This window comes from Podarcis liolepis (assembly GCF_965112155.1).
Source record: "Podarcis liolepis genome assembly, chromosome: 5".
Classification (NCBI taxonomy): domain Eukaryota; kingdom Metazoa; phylum Chordata; class Lepidosauria; order Squamata; family Lacertidae; genus Podarcis; species Podarcis liolepis.
In genome coordinates, this window is record NC_139556.1 from 83,510,309 (window position 1) to 83,535,969 (window position 25,661).

Consider the following 25,661-nt stretch of genomic DNA (forward strand, 5'->3'; position numbering starts at 1 on the left):
TTTAAGGAGAGGTTGAAAGGCCATCAGTCAGAGTTGAGCTTCTTGCATGGCCCTCGGGGTCCCTCCCAACTATACAGTTCTATGGAAAGGTAATTCTGCCCACATGTCTCAAGACGTTTAACACCCTCCTTGCTAGACAGCCTTCTGGGTCCTCCTCCACCTTCTCCAGGGAAAGGAAGACACCGACCTTTCTCCCTGGCTGGGAAGCGTAAGGGAGGCACCCGGCCAGGAAAATCGCAGCCTCCCCACTCCCTAATGGAAGAAGAGCTGCATTAAGCCCATTAACATCCGCCAAATGGTTATCATCAATTTTTAATCAGAAATAAGACCAGAAATATGGTAAGCAGCAGCTCCCAGCAGCAAGTAAATTTAAATAACGCCAATAGGGGAATCCAATCACTTAAGCGCAGGAACTCGAGCAGCAATGGGGGAGCAGAGGGGTGTGCGCCGCTACTCCAAAGGAGAAGGCGACAGGCAGCTATGTTAATGTAGATCGAAGCGCTGCAAAAAAGAAAAAAAGCCAGCCGATCCCTCGGACCCATTAACCCCTTCCCGGCTCGCCCTCTCTCTTTGGCGCCCCGCGCGCGCAACCAAACACACACACAGCCGGTGCCAGATTTTCCCGCCTCTCGCCTGCAGGACCCAGCTGCGCGGGCAGCTTTTGCAAAAAGCAAGATCTTGCACGGCATCTCCGCACTCGGCAGCTGGTCCAATGGGCTAAAGGGAGATCCATCCCGCGGCTCTGCGGGGCCGCCTTCCAGCAGCCTTGGAGAGAGGCTCCTTCGGCGGCAGCTCCCTGGCCCCGTCGCCAGAGTTTGCAGAGCGCATGCTGGACGGGGCGAGGGTGGAGGGGCCAGCGAGGTCCCCTCTGCCTCCTCCTCCTCCCCTCGAGTGATCCGGTGCCCGACGGAGGAAGGAGGGCGAGAGGGGGTCAGGAGGAGGATGGGGGCCGGCCTCCCCCCGGGGCTGCTGGCGCTGGGGGCGGCTTTGCTGTGCCCGCCGCCCTGCCAGGGCAGCTGCGCGGAGCTGAAGTGCGGCGAGCAGGAGAGCTGCTGCAGCTACGGCAACGCCACCTACCCGGAGGTCAAGTGCTGCCGGCTGCCCTTTCACACGTTCCTGGACAACGTGGGCTGGTTCGTGAGGAAGCTCTCGGGGCTGCTCATCTTGCTGGTGCTCTTCGCCATCGGCTACTTCCTGCAGCGCGTCATCTGCCCGAGTCCGCGCAGGAACAGCCGTCGGCGCCCGGGACGACGCCGCCGCGACGACGACGAGGACGACGACGATTGCGACGGCGACGAGGGCGACGGGGACTCGCTGGCCCGGGGAGGCACCCCGCTCAACGCCACGGCCGCCACGTCGCAGGACTCGCTGCTCGACAGCGGCCGGAGCAGCCAGGCGCCGCCGCCGCCGCCGCCGCCCCCCCTCCTGCCCGTCGTGTCGCCCGTCTTCTTGCAGCTGCCCAGCTACGAGGAGGTGAAGTATTTGCCCACCTACGAGGAGTCCATGCGCCTCCAGCAGCAGCCCCTCGTCCTCCCCGTCACCAGCCTGGCCACGGGCGCGGGGAGAGGCCTCGCGAGGGCGGGCAGCTGAGGACCCGCTTTCCCATAGGGGCCCCCCATCCCCACCACAAGGAGCTGCAGCTCCCCGAGGGGGCGGCGGCGCGCGTGGCCCGACGGAGCTGCCCCTTTCCACGGAGACGCCGTGGCGGGTGGAGGGGGCGGGCGGGGAGGCAGGCAGGCAGGCAGGGGGTCGCCCCAAGGGGGGTCCCGCGCTCCAGGAGCATAAACGGTGTTGGCAACGGAGGGCAACCGACCCGCCGTGAGGGACACAAAACGCCTTTGCCTCCTTCTGCCCGCCCGACGGCCTTCCACGTCTGGGATTTCGGAGATACATCGATTACATTTTTTTCGTTAAGATGTTCATTAAGTGCCTGTGACATGCATTCGAGTTGGACACGTTCGGAACTAGGAGAAAGCAAGATTTTATTATTATTATTTTCCTCCTCTCTTTTTCTTCTTGCCTCGCGGAGATGCCTTCCATTGTGTTAACGAACCCCTCTTCTCGCCGCAGATTAAAATCCTGGAAGGGGTCGATGGATGTGGTTTTTGTTTTTTTGTTTTAATATGCGGCAAATGCAGCTCAAGTTGTTTTGGAATTTTATTTCCGTCTCCCTACGGGAATTTTCCTCCGGCTGCAACCCTGAGCCCAGTTACCGTACCTAGAATTAAACGCCCTGAAATGCAGTGCTGTTTACTTCCGAGTAGACACGCATAGGATTGCAGTCTTAAAAAAGCAAAGGGGGGGGGGACGACGACCTCCAGCTGATTTAGAGTCAGTGTCTTGCAAAGCTTCCTTTGAAGGCTGAGGGGGGGGGTCAAAAGACATAGTCGCCGTTTTGGGACTTTCATTCATTGCTTCTTTGGTTTCCCTAAATTTAAGGAGTTTGCCACAATTCACTTCCGAAAGATTGGGTGGGGGGGTCTTTATTTTTGCAGGTGCAAAACTAGGCTTTATTTCACCCAGATCAAAGACCCAGTTTGGCGCACACACACACACACATTTGCGTGTACACACACACTCACACACAGGCTGGGGGCCTCAATGACACCCCTTTGGAGGCTTCACTGGGCAAAAACCCCCCAGCTAGCCCTCTCCCCCCCCCCCAGCTACGGATCTGATTTTTTGATGGTGGTTGGGAAACTCATCGAAAAACTTTCTTCGAAGCAGAGTATAAACTGCTGTTGATCCTTCCACTGATTGCTACAGGGATGGAAGTGATAAATAGTCGCAGTTTTACGGCTTTTCTGATAATTTGGATTTTATCATCAGTGTTGGCCCTGACTGAGTACTGGTGGCGTGCAATCTCATCCCCATACAATGTAGACATGGGTGGGAGTGCAGGTGCAGGCAGACTTGCTGCAAGAGCAGAGAAAGCACCCCACTTCTTTAGGGGGGAGTCTCTGTTGGGGAGATGTGTGCTCCGGTGATGCAGCTCCCACTTCTGGCTAGGGCTTGCTAAAGATTCGTTCCCGCCCTTTGTACCTGCACACTTCCCCCCCCCTTTTATAACAGATGGGTTACAGATTAGTATACCGTATGTTAAGATTACATATAGCCTAACCTCTGCTTTAATATTTTAAGACTGCAATCCTGTACATTCTTAACCTGAGAGTGAACTCCATTTAAAATTAAGAGGGCATTTCTGAGTATTATTATCATCCTAATCATTTATGAATCACTTCCCGTGGGACATCCAAAAGCTGTTTGCAACATAGACACGCATAAGAGGATTGCACTGCCAGACAATTGCAAACCTCTCCACCTTGCAACATCTTTATCTCTTATCTCCACCCACTTCTTGTTTGGTTTGTGGTTTTTGTCATTGGGCAGGGCTGATAAAAGATTTTTGATGAACTCAGAAGCTTTGTTCACTTCTGTTAGTTGGGACCCTCGACTGTTCCGTATGCAGTTAATGTAGCACAGTTAAGGAGAGACACCAGGTCAAACAATGCCCAGGAGGCCTTGCTGGACCCCCACCCCCACCCCAACCAAGCTTCAACGTAAGGATGATACAGTGGTACCTCAGGTTACATACGCTTCAGGTTACAGACTCCACTAACCCAGAAATAGTACCTCGGGTTAAGAACTTTGCTTCAGGATGAGAACAGAAATCGTGCTCTGGCGGCACGGCAGCAGCAGGAGACCCCATTAGCTAAAGTGGTGCTTCAGGTTAAGAATGGACCTCCAGAACGAATTAAGTTAACTTAACCCAAGGTACCACTCTATTTCCTTGGAAGGCTGTTACCAACATGGCTGAAATAATGTTTGCGAAGCATGTACCACACCTGAAACACTCAGCATAAGTGCAAAGTATGAAGATTAGGTAAATGACCTTAGATTAATAAACCCCCACTACTTCATTCTCTTTCCCCCACTACTTCATATTTTGCTCTGATCAACACAAACATTTAAGATCATTGCACATGCTGGCTCCCCACCTGGGGCCTGGGAGTCATGCAATGTTGCAGGCAATAAAATTCCATTTTGTATCATTGATGGTGCCATGGAACATATATAAACCTTGGTTTTGATGGCTATCTGTGACCAGTTGGTTGGAGGCAAGAAGTGAGCGTCCAGCAGCCTTTGTAATCCCATTGGTTGCCAGGACCGCACAGTCCCATTTACATCAGTTGAACTAACTTTTGATTCACTACAGTGTTGCATTTACTACCCTGCGGCTGAAACACCTACATAAGAGTAAGTCCCAGAGAGCTATATGTGGCTTATTTCCAAGTAAACATGCATAGGGCTGGGCAGGCTTGGTGCTACTGCACAATAAGATCAGGTAAATGCTATGGCATGTGCAGCTGATAACACCTGCCAGGAATCCATCATTGCCTGAGCCGCCCAGGCAGCTTTTTAAAACAAACAAACAAACACATTAGATTCTTAGAGGAAGTGTATTGGATAGTTTAATCATTTATTATTGTATGTCACCATGAAGTTCTGGCATAATGGTGATAAACAATCAAACAAATAAAATAATAAAGGTAAGATCAAATTTGCAGCCAGCCACAGAGTTTCCTTGTAATTTGGGACACTATTCAACTAACTGTGGAAATGTAGAGAACTGAACTTACGCATGGAAAAAAGAGAAACTGGGAGAAACAAAAATTGACAGATTCACCCATCCCACCTGCATCTGCAGAGGTCTTCCCTGGAGTCAGCAGGGTTCCATTTCCCTTAGGCTCAAAAGCATTCTATGGTAGCCAGTAGATTAGGTTGTGGTTTGTTCTTGGTTGCTGTGTGTGTTGCACACAACGGTTTCTCCAGTTGGCAAATGTACCCACAAGCCCTCAAAGGTTGGCAACACTTTTAATAGATTAACAGGCTCACATGGAAATAGATGGTCCATTAGGTGTCATGCTGGTCCTAAGGCAGGGAAGGATTTTCAAGTACAAAGCAGCAATGGAAACATAGCCAAAAGTGAACAAAAACCAGATAAGGTGATGTAAGATGGGTACCACTGGCTCCCAAGCATCAGCACCAGTCACAACCCTAGCGGCTGTATTGTGGACCAGCCGCAATAAAACTTAAAAGTCACTTCTAAGCACATGTGGGGCTAAGTTTGCCTTGTCAGTTAAAGTGCAAAGGGTTCAGGCACCAATTCAGTTACTGGTTTTACATAGTCTGTACAAGTCTGTTGCTCCTGCAAGCTCTGTGCTTGTTATACTCGGACCCATTCTGGGTAGTTTATTAATGTACAGTACACTTTTTACTTCTATGTATGCATCCCATGTTCCTCAACAGTCCAACTTCAGTCCTGCAGCTTAGAACATTAGGTGAGTGTAAAGAAGTGCGCTTAACACCAAGACTATAGAAAGTGTTTCGTGTGTGCATGTGTTTACTGACCCTTAGCATGTGCACCGTATGTAAACAGGGAATTCAGTCGGTCAGATGTGCATTATAGGTGCCTCAAATCAGCATGGACCCACTTTTCTGAAAAGAAGAAGCTAATACTGGCAATGCCCAAGTCGTTAAAAGTAAGGCCTCTGTGCCAGGAACTCACCTTGAGACTCCCTATCCCTCTTGAAGCCAGAGATATTACATGAGGAGGTGAGGACAACAGCTTTTACTCAGTGCCTAAAGATTTCCTTTGTCCTGTCTAAAGATGAAGACAATCACAGCCTTTTTTAAGTGGCAAAAGTGGTTGAAAGTGCTGTCAGTGCCTTTTAAACAAATGTGCATGTTTCTGTCCAAAAGGATGTGTGGTTATTGGGGGTGGGGGGGCAGAATTTGCAGGTTTTCAGCTTACTTCAGTTTGAAGCTAGACACTGATGGGCACCTATTGACCAGTACCTATGTCGTCACCAATATATAGACACACAACCTCTAGAACAGTCTTGCAACTGCTTTTAAAATATTTGTAAACTTTATTTTTGTAAGGTGAAGAATAAATTTATATTTTTGAAGTGCAGGCCCTCAAGGAGAGTTCAGAAATGCAGGCAGCTGCATGATGTATACAGTGGTACCTCGGGTTAAGTACTTAATTCGTTCCGGAGGTCCGTACTTAACCTAAAACTGTTCTTAACCTGAAGCACCACTTTAGCTAATGGGGCCTCCTCCTGCTGCCATGCCACCAGAGCATGATTTCCGTTCTCATCCTGAAGCAAAGTTCTTAACCTGAAGCACTATTTCTGGGTTAGTGGAGTCTGTAACCTGAAGCGTATGTAACCTGAAGCGTATGTAACCCGAGGTACCACTGTATACAGACTGACAGGCATGAACACAGATGAAAGAGCAACACTAGATAACAAATACCTAATTCATTAGGATCAGAATGATTGCAAGCCTTTGCTTAGTTACCTAGGAGTAAGCTGCAGGTGAATAACCTGTAGTCTGACTGCACTTTAAAAGCTACATGGTCCCTCTAGCTTAGTCTCTTAGGGTTTCAAGCCCCATGTTGAGCAAAAGATTCCTGTATTGCAAGGAGGCTGAAGTTGATGGCCCTTGTGGTCCCTTCCAATTCCACAATTTTATTATGTGTTGTAATCCTCATACACCCTTCCCCAACCTAGTGCCCTTTAGGAGCCATTATTCCCAGCTGGGTGGTGGAGGGCACCAGATTGGGGAAGGTTTGTCCTATTTCTGTAGCGTGAATATGATCAATATTTTATGGGCTTTTTTTTTTAGATTACGATTGACCTTTAGCTTCCATTCCATCTGCCGCAGTACTGTTGTTTCGGATGTAAGCATTGCAGGTGTCTCCTAAAGCTTGTGGTTAAGAGGCAGCGATACATTTTCATATCTCAAGCAGCAGCAGCAGCATATTTTGTGTGCTAATTGTTGTGTTTATTAGATGGAAGTGTTTTAGGAGAGCTATGCACTTTGAAAATGAAAATCTGTGGCATCCAAAACAAACTAATGTACGGCCGTGGGGGGGGGGGTGGAGAGAGCACAACAAAGAAACCTTAAATGGCCTCCATTATTAGTCACTTTCCTGCAATTGAAATACACCAGAGGTGGAGCCAATAACTTGATCTTTGCAAAAGGAATATTCTTCTGATCATCTATGAAAATATGGGGATGCGAACCAGGAAAAGAAACCTTGCCACCCTGCCCCTTTTCACCCAGTTCTTCCCCAAGATGCAGATTAAGTAACACCAAACCAGTGAAACAGTCAGTGGTACTGTTTCTCCAACTTAATTTTTGCCTCATAATGCTAATGTGAGATTTAAGGAAGCATTCACAGGAAAGTCAGCAGGCAGGAGGAAAGGTGAATGTCTACATAGCACAGTCCTCTATTTGAAAGCAATCTCTGTTTGTTCAGTTGTCCAGTCCAAGCCCAGTTTAAAGTAAAAGAACCATATGAGCGGAACGCAGAGTCATGGAAGTTGCCCATCAAATGTTCACACCTGCACGGCAGGCATACAGGTCACCTGGTTGCAACCATCCACTCTGGTGAGCTGCATTGCATTTCTGTTTAAAGTATAGCAAAAATTTCCAAATTTGCACCAATCAGCATATGCAAATTGGCCCTCTTTTTTTGGCGGCGGGGTGCGCTCCCGTTGTTCGGTCCCAGCGCCTGCCAACCTAGCAGTTTGAAAGCACCCCCGGGTGCAAGTAGATAAATAGGGACTGCTTACCAGCGGGAAGGTAAACGGCGTTCCGTGTGCTGCGCTGGCTCGCCAGATGCAGCTTGTCACGCTGGCCACGTGACCCGGAAGTGTCTGCAGACAGCGCTGGCTCCCGGCCTATAGAGTGAGATGAGCGCACAACCTTAGAGTCTGGCAAGACTGGCCCGTACAGGCAGGGGTACCTTTACCTTTACCTTTAACTTTAACTGCCCACCTTAGCAGAAGGCAGTGGTGGCTGGTACCTTTGGGATTGGTAAGGCAGAAGGGAAAGAGGACAACAGCTGGTGGGTGGGTGGTCAGAGACCATGACAGGCAGCACCAACCTCTTCTGGTTTCATCCCCATCCTCCTTCCTACAAGTTCTAAAATTTAATCCAAGACTAAGCCTAGTGGGACTAAGGAGGAGGCAGCTGACAGCCAGTGGCACCGAAAGAAGGCAAGCAATTGAGGGCTGGCTGAAGGCAGGTGCCTCTACTGGTAGGCAGGGGTTCTTAACCATTAATGCAGCTGCCAATTCTCCCCAGGTAGTTCTCTTCCCCCCCAGGAAGGTTTATAAAATTGAAAGTGAGCTTGGATGGAGGGAAACCAGTGTGGTGGTTGTGTTATGCGTGCATGAGATTATTGGGAGGCATAGGAGGAGCTCCTGCTACTCAGTCTTCTGTCAAGCTCCCCCTCCCCATATTTCTCTTATTTCAGTTTTTCAAATTCCTCCTGAAAGTTAGTAATGATGGGGACAGATCCAGCTTACGAGAAAGGGCCTTATATGAGTGGGGAACCAATACTGGAAACATCCTTGAATGGATGCAACGCCAGCCCCTTTTGGTAGCACCACCAACAATGCATCACCTGCAGATTGTAGGGTCCAAGATGGTTAATACTAGGGAAGCCTTTTCCCTCCTCTTTTTTTAGCTACTTGGGTTGCAAGCTATTTAGCACTTTATATTATGGTGTATATAGGGCCTGGTAGCTCACTGGCAGCCAGTGCAGTGAAAGGACCGGTTCCACCAGGCTGTCCTACTTACCCATCTAGCAGCTGTGTTCTGCAGCCTCCAGACCAACTTCAAGGGCAGCTCCACATAAAGTGCATTACAGTAGTCCAAGTGGGAGGTCACTGAAGCATGGTCAGCTAAGGTAATGCTAACCTGATCAAGGGATGGCTGCAGATGGCAGAGCAGCCTAAGCTGGGCATAAGCGCTCTTAACCACAGAAGCAACTTGAAACGTCATCATAGCTGTCAACCTTCCCTTTTTTTTGAGGGAAATTCCTTTATTCCAGTGCCGCTTCCCGCTGCTTCCCACTGCTATACCAGATTGTTAGATATCCTGTAGACGGTCCCCGGGACAGGTGAGGCTGCTGATCCCTTATTTTCAAATCTGAAAGTTGACAGCTATGGACTTCATTGACAAGTTGAAATCCAGGAATATGAACCTGTTCCTTCAGGGGGGGGGTACATGTCCCCTCCCAGAACAGGTCATCTATCTAATTCCTGGACACAGGAACTAGCCACTTACAGCTTCAGATTATTGGTCCCCATCAAGTCCATCACTGCCTGTAGTCCATGACCTTCATAGTATCCCCTGGTTCTAATGGAATGGAGAGATAGCACTGTGCACAAACTGATGACACAATGCTCCAAATCCCCAGATGATCGCTTGTAACAGATTCCATATAGCATATAGGTGACAGGACAGATGCTTGTGGGATCCCACACAGCCCCAAAGCCATGAAGCTGAGCAACAGTCTCTTGGTTCTACTTTTTGGCAGCAACCCTGCAAGTTAGGAGCAGAGCCGCTGCAATAACATAAGAGCCCTGCTGGATCAGGCCAACGGTTCATCTAGTAGTCTAGCATCCTGTTCTCACAGCATCCAACCAGATGCCTACGGAAAGCAAAAAAAATAAGGATCTGAGTGCAACAGCAGTCTCCCTGCACTTCTACTGTGGAGGTTGGTGCACAAAAATCATCCAGCTATTCTGTAATCACCTTTTCCTCCTTTAGCACACCTTTGACATCCTTGTCATCCAAAAGTCAAACACTCTCCTTAGCTAGTTACCTGCTTCTAATGACAGTGGTACCTCGGGTTACAAACACTTCGGGTTACAGACCCTGCTAACCCGGAAGTAGTACCTCGGGTTAAGAACTTTACCTCAGGATGAGAACAGAAATTGTGTGCTGGCGGCACAGCGGCAGCAGGAGGCCCCATTGGCTAAAGTGGTACCTCAGGTTAAGAACGGTTTCAGGTTAAGAACGGACCTCCGGAACGAATTAAGTTCATAACCAGAGGTACCACTCTATTTCTTTGGTGATTGTAGTCTTTGCTTTTAGCAATGTGCTACTTTAGTTATTTTTCTGCATTCCTTGCATTTCTTTCCCCCAAAGTTTGTGTTCCTTTATGTTCTCATTTAGACAAGACTTTCATTTTCCAAAAGAAGGCTCCTTGTCTCTAATAGCTTCCTTCATTCTGTTAAGCATGCTGGTATTTTCTGTTGGTACCTTTTGATTGATAGTATACGTTGCAGGTGAGCTTCTATTATAGCAGTTTTACACAACCTCCAAGCATTCTGGAGATATTTAACCACCTTCATTTTACCTTTCATTCTCCTCCTTTTTGATAAGTTTCTTCTTTTGAAGCCACATGTGATCGTTGGACTTACTTGGCAATTCTCAACTTACATACACACTCAATTTGATAGCACTATGGTCCCTGTTATCAGCTGGTTTAACAAAGTTAAAATCATGCTTTGTAGTTGGTGCTGTGGCCAACCTACCTATTTAGATCACCATCACTGAGGTTATTTAGAGACTGTGTCGCATTGTTTGACTGGAACACAAATGTATTCAAGTCTATGTGAGGCCACCTGAAGTCATGAATCAGTGCAACAGTTCCTCCTGTGGATGTCTCCTTGATTTCATTCTGCATCTGCATCTTTGGCAATTTTTCTTTGGTCTCCCTCCTTCCTTTCAGAGTGGTAGCATTGGCTGTAATGCTAAACACGGTTTGACAACCTCAAACGGAGCACATTGTGTAATTAACTTGAGTGCCTGCAGCACAATGGCTCCATCTGAGTTTCTGCCAATATTTCAAAAGCTGTTTTGGTTTTGAGGCTTGAACTGATATTCATTTTGCCATTGGTATGCTGCATGCACATGAAATCTACATTAAGGCAGGGATGGGGGACAAAATGTGGCCCTCCAGGCAGTGCAGATTTATGGTCTGTGAGGCCCTGTGTGCAGCCTTTTGGGGAAGTGGAGGGCAGCATTTGTTCACCTAGAGCCAGTGTGGTGTAGTGGTTAAGAGCAGTGGACTTGTAATCTGGTGAACCGGGTTTGATTCCCTGCTCCTCCACATGCAGCTGCTGGGTGACCTTGGGCTAGTCACGTTTCTCTGAAGTCTCTCAGCCTCACTCACCTCACAGAGTGTTTGTTGTGGGGGAGGAAGGGAAAAGGAGATTGTTAGCTGCTTTGAGACTCCTTAGGGTAGTGATAAAGTGGGATATCAAACCCAAACTTCTCTTCTAATGTGAATATGTCAAAATTAGGCGTGTATGAGGAGATAATAATAATGTTTCTTCCTTTGCACTGCACTCATCTTTCTCAACAGAACTTGGGAAGAATCACTGCTGTGGGTCAGGCAGGAAGAAAAGGTGATAATGATGCCTCTGAAATGCCCCTCTCCAAAACAAAACAAAACTCTTGGGAACAATCAGGAAAGATGTGACAATAATGATGATAATGAGTGTGTGCGAGCATTGCCCCTCCCCCAAAACAAATTGGGAACAATCTGGGGGAAGCTGACCTAAAAGTTTCTGACCAAAAGGTCCCAGCCCTTACGATGAAAATATGGCCAAACCAAGTTGTGGCTGAGATCATTTTTCAAATTATGGGATTTTGCTTTTAGTAGGGAATTTGATTGCTTCCACAGAATGCTCTATTTTGATGTGTTTAGCTTATGAGGGCAAGGGGAACTGAATATGGACTAAAAAGAAGCTGGGGAGTGGGTGGATTGCAGGTTTCGCTGAGAAGCAAATCAGGTTTTGTGAGGGGTGGGTAAAATTCACGCGGCACGATATGAAAGCTTCCTTTTCCACTATATTCAGAATTAAACTGCAAAAATAAAAAATGAATGCCTTTTATGAGTCTTTGTTGCAGTTATTTTCACATCTCATAATAAGCAGAAATAATTGGGAAATCTTCATACAGCGTTCAAAATACAAACAAGGACGAAGGCTGGGGGTACCAGCGAGGTTTTAAGGGACCCAGTATACTGAATGTAGATTAAGCCTCTGCTGCATTTCCCAAAGATGACAAGTTTGCATCAAATTTGCATATACCTTAATTCACATGCACATTTGTAGCCTCTTTTGCAGATGGAGGTGGGGCTTAAAAATGAACCGCAAGTCCTGGGAAAACTGCAGTCCTTTCCAAATCAACCTGTCTTCTGCTTCATCTTGTAGCACACACTCTTAAGAAAAACCCACCATCCTTATCACTTTCTGATTTATAGAGAGGGTTTACATTTAATGGTAGGAACTGAATGTGTGGGACTTCCAACCCTTTTCAAGTTTCTGTGGTCCTCCAGATATTGTTAGGCTTCAACATCCAATAGTCCAGCCACAGGTTCTCCACCTCTGCCATGCGCTATGTTAGCCATTCAGAGCTACAAATGCACATTAATAGGTTTTCAGCTTCTCAATTTTTCAGTTATGCAGGGGAAATAGGACCACCAAACCATCAGGTTGTTGTTGTCTAACCAGTTAAATGGAGTTTGGGCAAATCATGATACAGATGTAACTATGCTTTTAATTAAACATCTGGATAGAGCCACTGTGCCAACAGGGTATGATCCAACTAAGTCAAACTCAGAGGACATGCTCTGAAATTAATGGACATGACTAACTATCCATGCAGAACTTTAATCACAGGCAAGTGTATGTCAGGCTGCGAGACATTCCTTGCCTGAAACCATGGAGAGCTTCTGCCAATCATTGTAGACGGCACTGAGCTAGATAGACCAGCGATCTGATTCAGTACAAGGCAGCTTGCTACATTCATATGCTATGTTCATTGGGTCTACTCAGAGTATAGCCTAGTTGGATCGTACCCTGTGGTGTTCTTACACAGCACATAATAAATTTACAGTCCAATCCTATGCATGTTTAAATACTTAGTGTACATAGGACCACTGCCCTAATCACTGGTACCACATAGGATGATTCCCACTGCCATGGGAGGGGGGCTTTAAATGTATCAAGACAAATTTATCCATCTATCCACCAGTGGCTTGAGCCATGGTAGCTAAAAGGGGAGCCTGTATATCCAGAAGCATTATATTTGGCTACCAGATGCAGTGAATGAACAACAGGGAATGATTTTCAGCTTCATGCCCTACTCAGGAGCTTCTCGGGAGCATGTGGCTGGTTACTCTCAGAGTGCAGGACTGGATGTGCCTTTGGTGTGACCCAGCAGGGCACTCCTTGTGTTCTTCCCCTTGGAGCATTTGAAGATGAAGATCCAAGTGCTTTTTATTTGCCCACAAAATCCTCACAGGAGAGAAAGGGAGGTGCATTGTTCCAGCTTATCTCAAATTTTGATAAAAATGGTACATTTCTCATTTATATTTAATACAAGCCCAAATTACTCCAGTACTGCAAATTATATTATGGGAATCATTTAACATTTCTGTGAGGGAAGCCAAAGCAAATATGCCAGGATCCTATTACTTTTCAGATTTGTCTTATGCTTTGAAAAAGCATTTTAACTTGGCATGAGTCCCATTTGAAACCGGGCCTGGAGTGTTTTAGTACTTTAAAAACCTTACTGGGGTGTGTAATAGCTTGGCATATCCTTGAGGCTCTTGTCAGTGGGACGTACATTTTTGGTTGAGATTTTGCTTCTTCTGGATTTATAAAAAAATGCAAGCAGTGCAATTTTTATTGCTTATCTTTAATCACAGAATTGCTTCTCTCTATCAGTTACGAACATGCTACAGTTACTTTTTTCCAGGAGTATCACAGAATAAAAATAACAGAAGAAATTAAAGAAAAGTTGGGTTGCAAAGTTATGCATTTCCGCTGTGGCTAAAAAGTATGCCATAGCAGCAACTACTAGCTAGTGCAACCAGAGCATTTATAAATGTATTAAGTGCACAAGTACAAGCCCTGTGTGTCCAAAACCTGGGGACGTGTGTCCACTGGGAGACGTTCATTCCCTTGTGGAATGTTTCTTAAATGTGTTGGAATGTTAACTAGGGGTTCTGTCATCAACTCAACATACCGAACTTGAGCTCTATAATAACTAATTGGATGAAATAAAGTATGAAGTTAAAACAGCATTTGAGAGGGTCTGTTTTGAGAAATTCACTCTTGCTCACATCATTTGCTAGCACAGCTACAGTGAGAATTCTCATGATGCCAGTGCAGATATAACACTACTGAATGATTAGACATGGCCATCAACTGGTTTGCTCAAATCGTGCCACCTCTTTTTTGGAGTGCAGATGTCTCTTGCTGAGATTAATCACAGACAATTTTAATATTGGCATTTATGTTAACCATTTTTGGAGGTTCTCAGGGTTCCTGTTTGATTCAGTATCTGAAACAACGGTTTAAAGCTGGCTGTTGATGTTGGAAGCAGGAACCCTTAATACTCCTAACTGTAGTTAACATCAGTGCTGACATGGTTAGGGCCTGCTCAATGGATTTGCACTCCAAAAGAGGGTTGCCATCTCCCTCCCAAAATTGTGAGAGACTCCCGCTGCAATGCGGATGTGTGACATCACACACACACAGGCCTGTTGTGGTGGCCAGTGGTGGCAGCTCCTCTTCCTCCTCCTTTCCGCAGCTAGCGAGGCACCCTTTTCCGCAGGGAGGGGCTTGGACGCAGAGCTGGAGCTCAGGCCACACTGGAAAGAAAAAATTGGTCACTTGAAATCATACCCACTAGGTGGGCCTAGCCATCTGGTAAAATGGCCCACTGGGGGTGGGGGCCCTCAAGATCTGGCAGAAAATGTTCCCCCCCTATTTTCAAACCTGCAGTTTCCAATCTAAATGATTCTGTATTTCAATTACTAACTTATTAAGTGGACAGATATCAGGCTTCTGTGAATTTTAAGTGAAGATATACAAATGTCTAACAAAACGCCTTGGATTAATTTTCCTCTCCCCCCACCCACTTACTGTATATTAAAGTCTACAGCTTAGAAAACGATGGACCCTAATAAATTGTAAGTCTAATAAACCATTATAACTGCCTGATCCACAATAAATCAATATTTTCAGTAACCTCTTTCACTATAGGTTGCTCTTTCATCATTGGCAAAGACAGATTTTCCTGAAAGTCATTGGGAAGATAAACCAGTTAAGCTAAGGTTGCCAGGAATGCAAAAAAAAAAGCATCCTAGTACTTTTTTCCACATTGCTAGAACTCTCTGTTTCAAAGAAACCCATAAAACATTTTCAATAGATGACGCAAATGACATCATTTCTGATTATTGCCATCTATCCTGGCAAAAACATTAGATTTATTTTCATTGTTCCGTTGACCTGACCACGTAAAGGTGACTTCTCTGCAATTAAGAGGGGTAGATATTGTTGCTCAGTGAATAAATACAGCAGCTTCCTTGATCAATTTGGAATAATGTTCAGAAATGACACATGTTCCAGACCAAAAGGCATTGTATTGCATAAACACCCTTCATTCTGACAATGCTTCAAGATTAGGGTTCATTTGTCTGAACAGTCACCTTAAAACCCCATAGCCCTCTGGGAATCATGTGGGTATAGCTCCCTCCTCAGCAACAGAAACCCTGGCCTGAAGAGGGCTTTCTTGTTAATGTTTTAAATGAATTTTAAAGTTTTATAAATGAACGTGAAATCTACATTTTCTCTCTCTTCAGCTTCAGCTTCATATTCGTATTATATTTATATAGTTGTTCTGGATAATATTGTTTACAATGGATGAGAACGGCTTCTACGTAATATAATTTATTAGAGATCAATTGAGTCCAATTAGGCCATAATGACAAACAAGACAAAGACTTGTGCTTCAAAAATCCTCACTTCTGCTCTGAGATTCAAGGTAAAACTCTCACATTTCATTGAAGGGCTCAGTGATCCAACTTCGGACATTATGGTAAAAATGTGAGTCCCTTGCCATTTGGCTGTCCATGCTTCTTATGTACGTTTGACACGGCACTAAGTGATACGTAAGGCTGCTTTCCTGGCTAACAGGAACAAAGCCTGTGGTGGATTTGTAATATTTCAAAGTATTGCAAATGCTTAAGGAGAGAATGGTTTCATTTAGCACGTTCATTAACAAACCGAAACATGTAATAATTTATGCATTTATTATGAAAGGCACAGCATTTCCATTAACACCAGTTACAAAATGATTTATGATTCCAAGTAATGATTTATTGTACAAAAATATTTTACTATTGATATCACCATAAAATACTGTGTTTTGCCTATTAAACAATCGGGACATTAGTGCTGTGTTCTTGAAATCATTGGCAATGGGGATACTTTGGACAGGTAATGAGGCTACACCAATAAAATGGCTTGAGGTTTTTCTAAATCCCCAGTGCACTGGTGAAATACCATATATAAATAAGGGACATGGGACAGCTTACCATCACAAAATGCTTTTAAAGGACGGGGATATCTGAACCTTTTCAAAAATAGAAAGGCCTTATCACCTAGCATTAACTATTTCTAGAAAAAATAAGTGTCATTTTAAACAAATACATTTTACAACATATGCACAGTGTTAGATGGATTACTTGCTATGTTGAACTTGGGAGAAAATAAGTTTTTAAAAAGTATCTCCAGTTTGGTGCTTGCATATGCTGGTATTCATTGTACAGAGTTTATGTTTTGTATACTTCAGTGTCAACAGAAGTTAGTTCAATTAAGGACTACCCATTACATCAACCATCTTGTATGCCACTGTCTATATCAACAAAATTTGTTTCATGCTAGCAGGGTTCATTATGCTGCTTCTGCTAAAGTTAACCCTGCAATCTCAAAATCATTTACAAAAGAAAAACAAATCAGAAACTTTATTAAATTCCTTGGAAATATTCATTATCCAGCAGTTTCAGGACTTCAGTCTGTGCTCATGGTATAATGCTTCCTCAGTTTTCAGGCAGATTATACCTCTGACCCATAAACTTGTATACAAAAAGAGCTTCCTTAGGCATAAATATGTTTAGGTAAGCGGTCTGCTTTGAAAATAAATTCCATGCTTGTCTATTGGTAATCTTAATAGCTGGCCATTTATTTATGTGATAGTTTCCACTGCCTCAGCTCTGCTACCAAGACCAATATTTTTCTTTTGAGAAACCAAGTCAGAGAACCTGATTCTGGTAACATATGCCATACTCACTCCAAACTTTTCATATTACCATAACCAGAATAGGATTGTCGTTCGTAGCATAAGATGACATACATACAAATTCATTTGCATTAACAATAAAGCAATAGGTATAGAAAGTCCAGGATATGGGAGTCAGGCACTACTGTCCATCCCAAAATACCAAGGCTTACCAGTATGCTGAAGTAGCAGAGTGATAAAACCACTACTTAATATAATCAACATGCCACTTAGCGCTGTATGGTTACGCTTGCTCTGACTGCTGGTGTAGCTGCAGCTCGTTCTCTCTCTTTAGCAATTTCCAATTCTATTTTGGCTTTGATTTTATCCCAGTTGACTTCAAGCTGCAGAAGCCAGGGGGCGAGGGGGAGAGAAAGTATCCATTAATCATAATTATAGTAGATGCATATAAATTAACCTGACAAGTCTTTACTTTATACGTTACATCTGCTACAGATTTCTTCATAACTTTCTGCTTGTTGGCCTTTTGTGGCTGGGCAGCTTTCTGCAATGTGTTAGCAAGATTAAGAAACTAAATCTTGGTACTATGGCAGCGATCCAGACAAGCCCATGTGGGTGCAGCAAATGCTTCTGCATGCAAATGGATTGCCAATTTTTCCTTCTGTTGGCAGCCCCTTGCAGCTCATGGGTTGTCACTCTGGAAAGGCCTCTGACTTTAGAGGCAAACTTGATTGCAGGGTGGGGTTTGCTGCTGCTGGAGGGGAACTGAAAAGGCCCTTGTATGCTCAAAAGTTGTACTTCAGATCCTCACCCAAAATATTAAAATACAGCACCCAAACATCTAGAGGCATTGTGCATCTCAGTTATGACTTTAACCTTTTCACTGATTTTGATATCTCTTTTAATGGATCTAGCATTGCTTGTTTTCTCTAAACCTGTTGACTGGCTGCTGAATGTGTGAACTGACCACTTAAAAGTACTGTTTGAGGTGATGCGGGTATATATAAAAGCCCTAGCTAAGGTTTTGTATCTGTAATGGCACATTCATAGAGGCAAATCAACACGTAATGTTGCAGCTGCGAAATCAACATGTATGTGTACTGTAATCCTACATATAAGAAATGGAATTTGTGCATATTTCAGAACCTTTAGAAAGCAATGACTCCTAAATATTTTCAATGAAAACTCTCTCCCCCCCCCCTCTCTCTGGGTGTGTATGTGTGCAAGAGAATGATATCCATCTTTTGCCATATTCACTGCAGTTTGTACCACAGCTTCACAGCAAATACAAAAAACAAAAAACAAACTTAATTTTATTAGAATTAATAAATGTCTAGGATCTAAAGAAGTAAGAAATATGTTCTCTAGACCCAAAGAGTTATGCTTGTTTTTATCAAACATGACCCCATGTCACATAGAAACAGATTTTGAAATTGATGGGAGTTTCAAAAGCAGCTTGTGATCTGTTAAAGAACTCAGCTGTTAAAATTAAAAAGGCAACTGGCCCCTTGCAGAAGCCCCTTGCATTAGCTGTTTGGATTTCAGCCTGTATTCCCACTTATTGTATATTATGTCTCCACTTCCATCAAAGATGGCACAAATAACAGTGGTGACTTAAGAGCCAAATGAGGCCTCCCTTTACCACAACTACTTTATGTTGTTTCAGAAGGCTGCTACTGAGATCTGTTATAGTTCAATCAAAACTTGCCAAATATTGCTGGCCAAGTTAAGTCCCACATGCTGCTTCGCTAAATCTCTATCCCTCTCTTACACAGGAGGAGCGTGAAGGCTATGATGCAGATTGCCAAAAGCTGCATATGATTTTCAGATAATATTTATTATACCTTACTAAAAGCTATGCTAAGCAAAACAGCACTGGGGCTTTTGCTGTAGTGGCCCCACAGGATGTCAACCCAAGAATAGGTTATGACCGCATCTGTTACTGAACCAGCTTGCACTGGTGAAACCTCAAAACTGAAAGCTTCAGAAACAGAATCAGCCCCTCCAACCTTAATGTTTCTAAGGTAAAGGTAAAGGGACCCCTGACCATTAGGTCCAGTTGTGGCCGACTCTGGGGTTGCGGCGCTTATATCGCTTTATTGGCCGAGGGAGCTTCTGGGTCATGTGGCTAGCATGTCTGAGTTCCACCTATATTACGCAGCTGTGTAATATTTACACAGCGTGACTGTCAAAATTGTCATAGGATATCCCCTAACATACTTTGGGCCCAGCTCTGTAGACATTAAAAATTAAGCCACAAAATGCAGATCCTGAAAACTAAAGATAATAAACAGTTAGTTTTATCTGCTACTGTAAAAGCACGAGCACAAAGTATTACTAATCTCATATTAAACTATGATTTCAAATTGTTTCACAGCTATAATGCTGACTTTCTGACAATGTATAGCACAGCTTCCACAAATACTTGCCCCTTCTGCATACTGCAAAAACCTCTGATTTGTTTCTTTTTTACCAAAGTCATCCAAGAACTTTTGTCGGTAAGCCAGAACCGTGTCAACGTGTGTCTTGTGTTTCACTGCAAGTTCTAGTGCCCTAGAAGAAAACAATAATGAGCTCATCAGGCTGAACTCAGAAACTGGCCTAATTACAAATGCTTTGGTTTTTATAAAAAATACATGCTGTACAGTGACTACACTGGTGGAAAGTTTTCTTGACATAAAGCAAGAAGAAACCTAGCATTAGTGCTGGCAATGATGTCTAGGAACTGGACGAATTTTATGAAGTATGTTATGAGAAGCAGTCATATTTCTATTGTCCTTACAGTGCTATTAGGAAATTGAAACGTATCTTCCCCATATAATATACTTTACTCAAAAAGTTTATGATGTTTTTAAAGCAACATTGCTGCTTTCAAGCGTAAACAATGATTCATATAACTATTGGAGAGACTCTAAACACAAATAATGCCACTCTGTGGTCCCTGTATTGCTGGAGTTAAAAATCTGTGACTCCAGGGATTTCCACAAGAGACTTTTGGGGTTTATCAACAGGAGAAGCCCCTGGCTCACCTAAAATAGGCTTCACGGATCCCAGCTACTATACTTAAAGAAAATCATAAATATTATACGTAAGTAAGGAGCAAAGAGACCCAGTTTGGTCTTTCATAGAATCGAAGAACTTTAGATTTGGAAGGGACCCCAAGGGTCATCTAGTCCAACCCCCTGCAAGGCTGGAATCTCAACTAAACAATCCATGACTAGAAATATCTCAACTAAAGCATGTTTAAAGTAGAATGGAAGAGCAAGCACACAAGTTCTACATTGGTGACTCAATTCTACAGTTAAAAAGAACCACACCAACAAAAACAGGCTCTCTTAAATATTATGGGTTCTCTTAAATATTATGGGAAATTGCTCTGTCAGCGCTTGCCTGATGGAACAATCTTCCCACACATGATGATTTTTTTTTGGGGGGGAGTCTCCTGCCCCCCCTCCAAACCAATTTGAGGGCAAATAGGGTGAGGGGAGGAAGAAAGCCCCATTGTGCTAGTACACATATTCATGCAGGCTTCAGCTAGTGGGACCTGTTAGCTGAATCCGGTCCTTCTTTTACATTCATAAGAACATATATTGCCTTTGGGGCAGAATAATGGGATTAAATATTCTTTTTTCTCCCAAATATTTAGTGTTCAAAACAATTTTAGTTAAATGTCAGAGAACAATGACTAATAAAATAATGGAATTGACTTACAAGTATCTCACAATAGTATCAGTTGAATCTGTAAGGCATATGCTACATCCATAACAAACATATTACCTTTCCCAGTTGTAAAGGTTAATGTTGACTTGAATAGCTTGATAAATAAGGCCAGCTTGAAGAAGTAGTGTTTCAGCATCCTGTACATTTCCACTGAAAAGCAGGATATGAGCCAATCTTGATTCTTTTGATGGAAGATCTTTAATAGAACTGATATACTGAACTTTGTCAATCTGTTTTTTTATTTAAAAAAATGCAACAGTTATAATAAAATTAGCGCATTTAAAGTTACATTGCAAGAAACTAAGAAGCCAAACTATTAAGGTGAATCTACTTACTTCACCTATTGATGCATAGGCTACTTCTGCTGTATTCATATCTTTACTGGCTACTGCCATAGCAGCTAAACATGCCCACAATGTTTGATCCTTAAAGTGAAAGAGAAGAAGCTTAAGACAATCATTTGTTTTCAGCCAAAGAAAAATGAGCAGAAGTCAAAGTCTATATCAAGCTGTTAAAGCGTCACTGTGGTCCTTCATCACTCAACCCCACATTTATTCATTTCTACTATTAGATGTCAAGGAAATAAACAACTATCTGACTTTCAGAAGACATCTGAAGGCAGCCCTGTTTAGGGAAGTTTTTAATGTTTGAAGTGTTATTCTGTTTTTAGTGTTCTGTTGGAAGCAGCCCAGAGTGGCTGGGGAAACCCAGCCAGATAGGCGGGGTACAAATAATAAAATTTATTATTATTATTATTATTATTATTAGTAGTAGTAGTAGTAGTAGTAAATATGGGCAGCAAACAGATTTGCCAGTAGATATTCTTTCTCCACAAAGGGGGATACTCTACAATTAAATTTTCTATTTGAATAAGAACATTTGTTCACTACTGACACTGAAATGTAAGCAGAAGCCAGAGGTAACAGAAAAGATCCAAAATGATGGACAATAAAAATGTCAGATTCTGCTTTTAAACTATGCTACAAGAGACAACTGATATATTTATTTTATCATGACAATTTCAAATGCATGCGAATAAATCAGAAAGTTACAAATTCCATACATATTATAGCAAAATTACTTGATGAAACTTCATTGTTAATTATAGAAAATATATTCCGATCTAGGTAAAACTGTTTGTAACCATATTGTTAAAGCTACCAGATATGAATGACACAGTGGTACCTCGGGTTACATACACTTCAGGTTACATACGCTTCAGGTTACAGACTCCGCTAACCCAGAAATAGTACCTTGGGTTAAGAACTTTGCTTCAGGATGAGAACAGAAATCGCGCAGCGGTGGTGCGGCGGCAGTGGGAGGCCCCATTAGCTAAAGTGGTGCTTCAGGTTAAGAACAGTTTCAGGTTAAGAACGAACCTCCGGAATGAATTAAGTTCTTAACCTGAGGTACCACTGTATTTCTATTTGCATGCTCTTAAGAGGGGCAAATGCATTATATAAAAATTAGTGTAGAAACCAAAGCTATCTGATAGTGCAATCCTAACCAAGTCCACTCAGAAGTAACTACTACCGGATTCAATGAGGCATTTCCCCAGGTAAATGGGATTAGGGTTTTTGTAAACGACTACATAACCCTGCCATGTAAACAAACAGAAGTGAATTAGCAACTTATGTATCTGCTTGCCTTGCTGCCCTCTGCTCCAATTCCCACCTGTGGCAAGGGTATCTGTTGCCAGGAGAGACAGCCACCATAGCAGTGAACTATACTAATGAGCCTGTTGATGTTTCAGAAGACAGAAAAGATGTCAGAACACAGTGTTGCATGTTCCCTTTTCTCTTCTGCCCTTAAAAGGCTACTAACCCTTACGCGTATGTGCAAAAAACATAGAATGTAAACACTGTAATGGTGGCTGCCAATGCCTACATTTAAACAGCCTGGACAGGCACATATGACAGCACTCTGGAAGCAGGTGTGAGCAGAAAGGCAGCCAGTCAGATGGAAGGATGAGCAGTTTGCTACTCAGCTCAGGCAAATGGCCAGCTGCATCAATGAGAAGCAACTGCATTTTAAAAAGCATTTTAAGAATTTTGGGGGGAATTCAATCCTACAAACCTGCATGCTCTATTTCAATTTTTTTTGGCAGATAAAATGCCACAGTTATAATTTATGATCATCTGAATTAAAAAGAGAGATAAGAACATGTCTGCATCTTCATAATAAAGAAAAGAAATATGGCTTTACCAGAATGTAAATAATTTTAGAATTCTCACTGGCTCTGAAGCAGAGCAGTGTGGAACTATTTAGTGCATCATAAGCTAGTTTTTAAAAACTAGGGGAGTTTCAAAAACACTTTATGATGGGACATAGAGAGAACTCTTTGCATGGCTGAGGGCAGACCCAAAAACCTGACAAAGTTCATATTTCAAAGTCCATTTTTCAAAAGTTGAAGTAGTAATGGGTATAAAAGCTACAAAAAACTTACTCTGCTGCAGAATTTTATATTTACCTTAACAAAGCGACACAATCTGACAGCATCTTCCCATTTTGAATTGTTGACATATTCATGGAGTATGGCTGGATAAGGTGAAATACTGATGTGAATAAGTGAGCCATCGGCTCTCCTGACCGTTACTTGACTTCCAGCAAAACTCACAATCTGGGGATTTTTACTAAATTCGCTGTTGAGAAAAAAATATCATGAACTTATTTGAATGTTGAATAGTTTTGTCTAAAGCAGGGATTTCAAACTTTCTGGGCCGGTGGGCACATCTGAAATTTTGAGAAGCTGATGTGGGTGTCACTCACAAAATGGCTGCCACGAAGGTGTGAAATAACACAAAATGGCTGCCACATCTAAAAAATCCAAGAAAAGAGATAAGACTATATAGTAGTGTAAGCAAGCATCAATTGCTCCCATCAATGGTGGAAAGGCACTTACATCAACCACTTAGAGAGAAGCTCTTTGCACTTCTCCATAATGAAAAGGACTATGGGTGTGCAATCCTGCCATCCAATTAAATGTGGGCATGTTTAAGGGTCTGTGCGCAATGTAGGAGAGACTGAGGAAGCACTCAGAACAGCATTCTCTTAGTATTCATTGCCTATCAATGGAAATATAACAATATTCTTCACGTCTATATACCCCAATTTCTCTTCTGGGCTTTTGTGACATCACATTATTTTTCTTTTTTGTATCAGTGACACCTCATAAAATAATTTATCTAGGCGATACACAGAAAACAGAGTAAAAAAACAAGTTAAAAGAAAAACACATTAAAATGAATTAAACACTGAATTCAAGCAGCATCAAAGCAAAATGTCAACCATAGAAAACAAGAGATTGAACTCAGCCAAAGAGGTAAACACACCTCATAGGAGCTAAAAATCAATCATCAAGTGGCAATAACTACGGTTAAATATATACAAAATGATGTTTAAAAAGCACGAGAGAATAAACAGTACATTAATGTCAGTGCCAGATGAGCCTCTCTAGGGAGAGTGCTCAATAGCTGGGGGCCCACAATCAATGGCAGTGTGCCACCATTAACTATACAGGGGAGCTTATAGATTAGCACATAGCAGCTAGGTCTATTTACTGCCCTAAAAATGAAAGTAAATAACCAGAACAGATAGATTCTTCAGGTGGAGAGATGGAAACTGATAATTTGAAACTGCAAACTTAGTAGCTCAAATTTAGCTATTGATCCAAATTAAACAATGGCAACTCACACTTGTTTTCGCCTGTAATTGCACCCATGTTTTTCACACTGTGGAATCTTACTCCCAATGGTTGTAATGGAAAGTATTTTATTGATGGGGGTACTATTAATTAAACACTAGACATAAAAGTATATAATACCTTGCATCCCTTTCATAAAGGGTTTTTGGTAAGAGATCTTTGTCCACGTATACCACATTGGGATAGTACCAGACTGTGAAGCGTGTATCTTGAAGTCCACAGAGTATGTTGCATGTGTCATTCCACGCCAAAGTATGCACCATTGTTCCTTAACAGAAAGTAAGCAGAATCAAGTATCTGCTCAAGCACATGACACTACAGTATAAACATCAGTATCTTCAACTCTTCTCTGCCAGTAAATATGACTCTAAGTAACAGTTTTGTCTTCTGTGTAAAATAATGTTTATGTTTTACTTCCCATAAATTAGAATTTGTACCCTGAAAGATTAAAGCAGAACAAACAAGCACAAGCCTGCGAGAATTCATGGGTAGTTTTTTTTAACCCCTTTTCTTGGTGTTCCTTGTGTGTGCTCTGAAACTTCCTCTCACTGTAGAATAGCAGGCATGTGTGTCTTGTTTTCCCCCTTGCAGCACACAGGGTTATGGCTCAGTCCTCCTACTGGGGTTTTATGCCTCAGTGTCTGCAGTATGCCCTCTCCAACATCAGCTAGGCTTCCCCCACCCCTCAAAAAGGAAGTGAACACGTGTTGGTCTACTTAGGTGCAGAACCTGTATGTATGACTGCACTGAGAACACAAAGAAGTACTGAGCATATAATTTTTAATATCACAAAATACTGTTGATTGCTTCATGTACAGTATTTTAGCTTACTTATTGGACACCGTAAAATTATGTGCAGATATCAGAAACTGAAAATACCATTGGCTTGACTTAATCCATGGTTGCAAGCCAATTTTGGGAATTAACTCCTGGAATATTGTCCACCCACCCCTAAGGGATGCTTCTATTTAGAAATATAATTTCCATAAATTTTGATTCCATGGGAAAGAACCATTTGGGTGGGGTGGGGTGGAGGGCTTCAGGAAAAAGGAGGGCTTTCAAGAAAAAAGAAGAAGGGCTAGAAAGAAGGGGATAAAAATCTGTTGCATAAAGTTAATTCTTACCTATTTTGATAACCTTCTGTTCTTTACCAAATCTCTTCACTGATGTTATATAAAGGTCTCTATTTTTGTCAATAAAAGCAATTTTCCTTTCATTTGTATGTCCTTTCTGGTCTAAGGCAATTTCCATGATTTCTGTCTATATTATA

At 43.0% G+C, this 25,661-nt stretch overlaps 2 protein-coding genes across 5 annotated transcripts in view; one reads left to right on the forward strand and one right to left on the reverse strand.

The window, feature by feature from the left end:
- Nucleotides 1-507: 507 nt before the first annotated feature.
- LOC310707414 (putative membrane protein C3orf80 homolog) overlaps nucleotides 508-25,661 on the forward strand; it is a 52,424-nt gene continuing 27,270 nt past the window's right edge. The window contains exons 1-2 of one of the 3 annotated variants that reach the window (XM_083504605.1): nucleotides 508-1,473; nucleotides 15,737-15,773. In XM_083504605.1, the coding sequence (XP_083360731.1) occupies nucleotides 943-1,473; nucleotides 15,737-15,769 (564 nt within the window). In that variant the 5' untranslated portion in view covers nucleotides 508-942 and the 3' untranslated portion in view covers nucleotides 15,770-15,773. Of the gene's footprint in view, nucleotides 3,422-15,736; nucleotides 15,774-25,661 lie in introns of those variants that run through there. The other 2 variants (XM_083504606.1, XM_083504604.1) reach the window with 2 other exon arrangements.
- IFT80 (intraflagellar transport 80) overlaps nucleotides 15,963-25,661 on the reverse strand; it is a 74,795-nt gene continuing 65,096 nt past the window's right edge. For both annotated transcript variants that reach the window (XM_083504082.1, XM_083504083.1), the window contains exons 14-20: nucleotides 25,516-25,651; nucleotides 24,512-24,659; nucleotides 23,159-23,330; nucleotides 21,024-21,113; nucleotides 20,746-20,918; nucleotides 19,398-19,521; nucleotides 15,963-17,351 (exon numbers count right to left, since the gene is read on the reverse strand). In XM_083504082.1, the coding sequence (XP_083360208.1) occupies nucleotides 17,238-17,351; nucleotides 19,398-19,521; nucleotides 20,746-20,918; nucleotides 21,024-21,113; nucleotides 23,159-23,330; nucleotides 24,512-24,659; nucleotides 25,516-25,651 (957 nt within the window). In that variant the 3' untranslated portion in view covers nucleotides 15,963-17,237. The remainder of the gene's footprint in view (nucleotides 17,352-19,397; nucleotides 19,522-20,745; nucleotides 20,919-21,023; nucleotides 21,114-23,158; nucleotides 23,331-24,511; nucleotides 24,660-25,515; nucleotides 25,652-25,661) is intronic.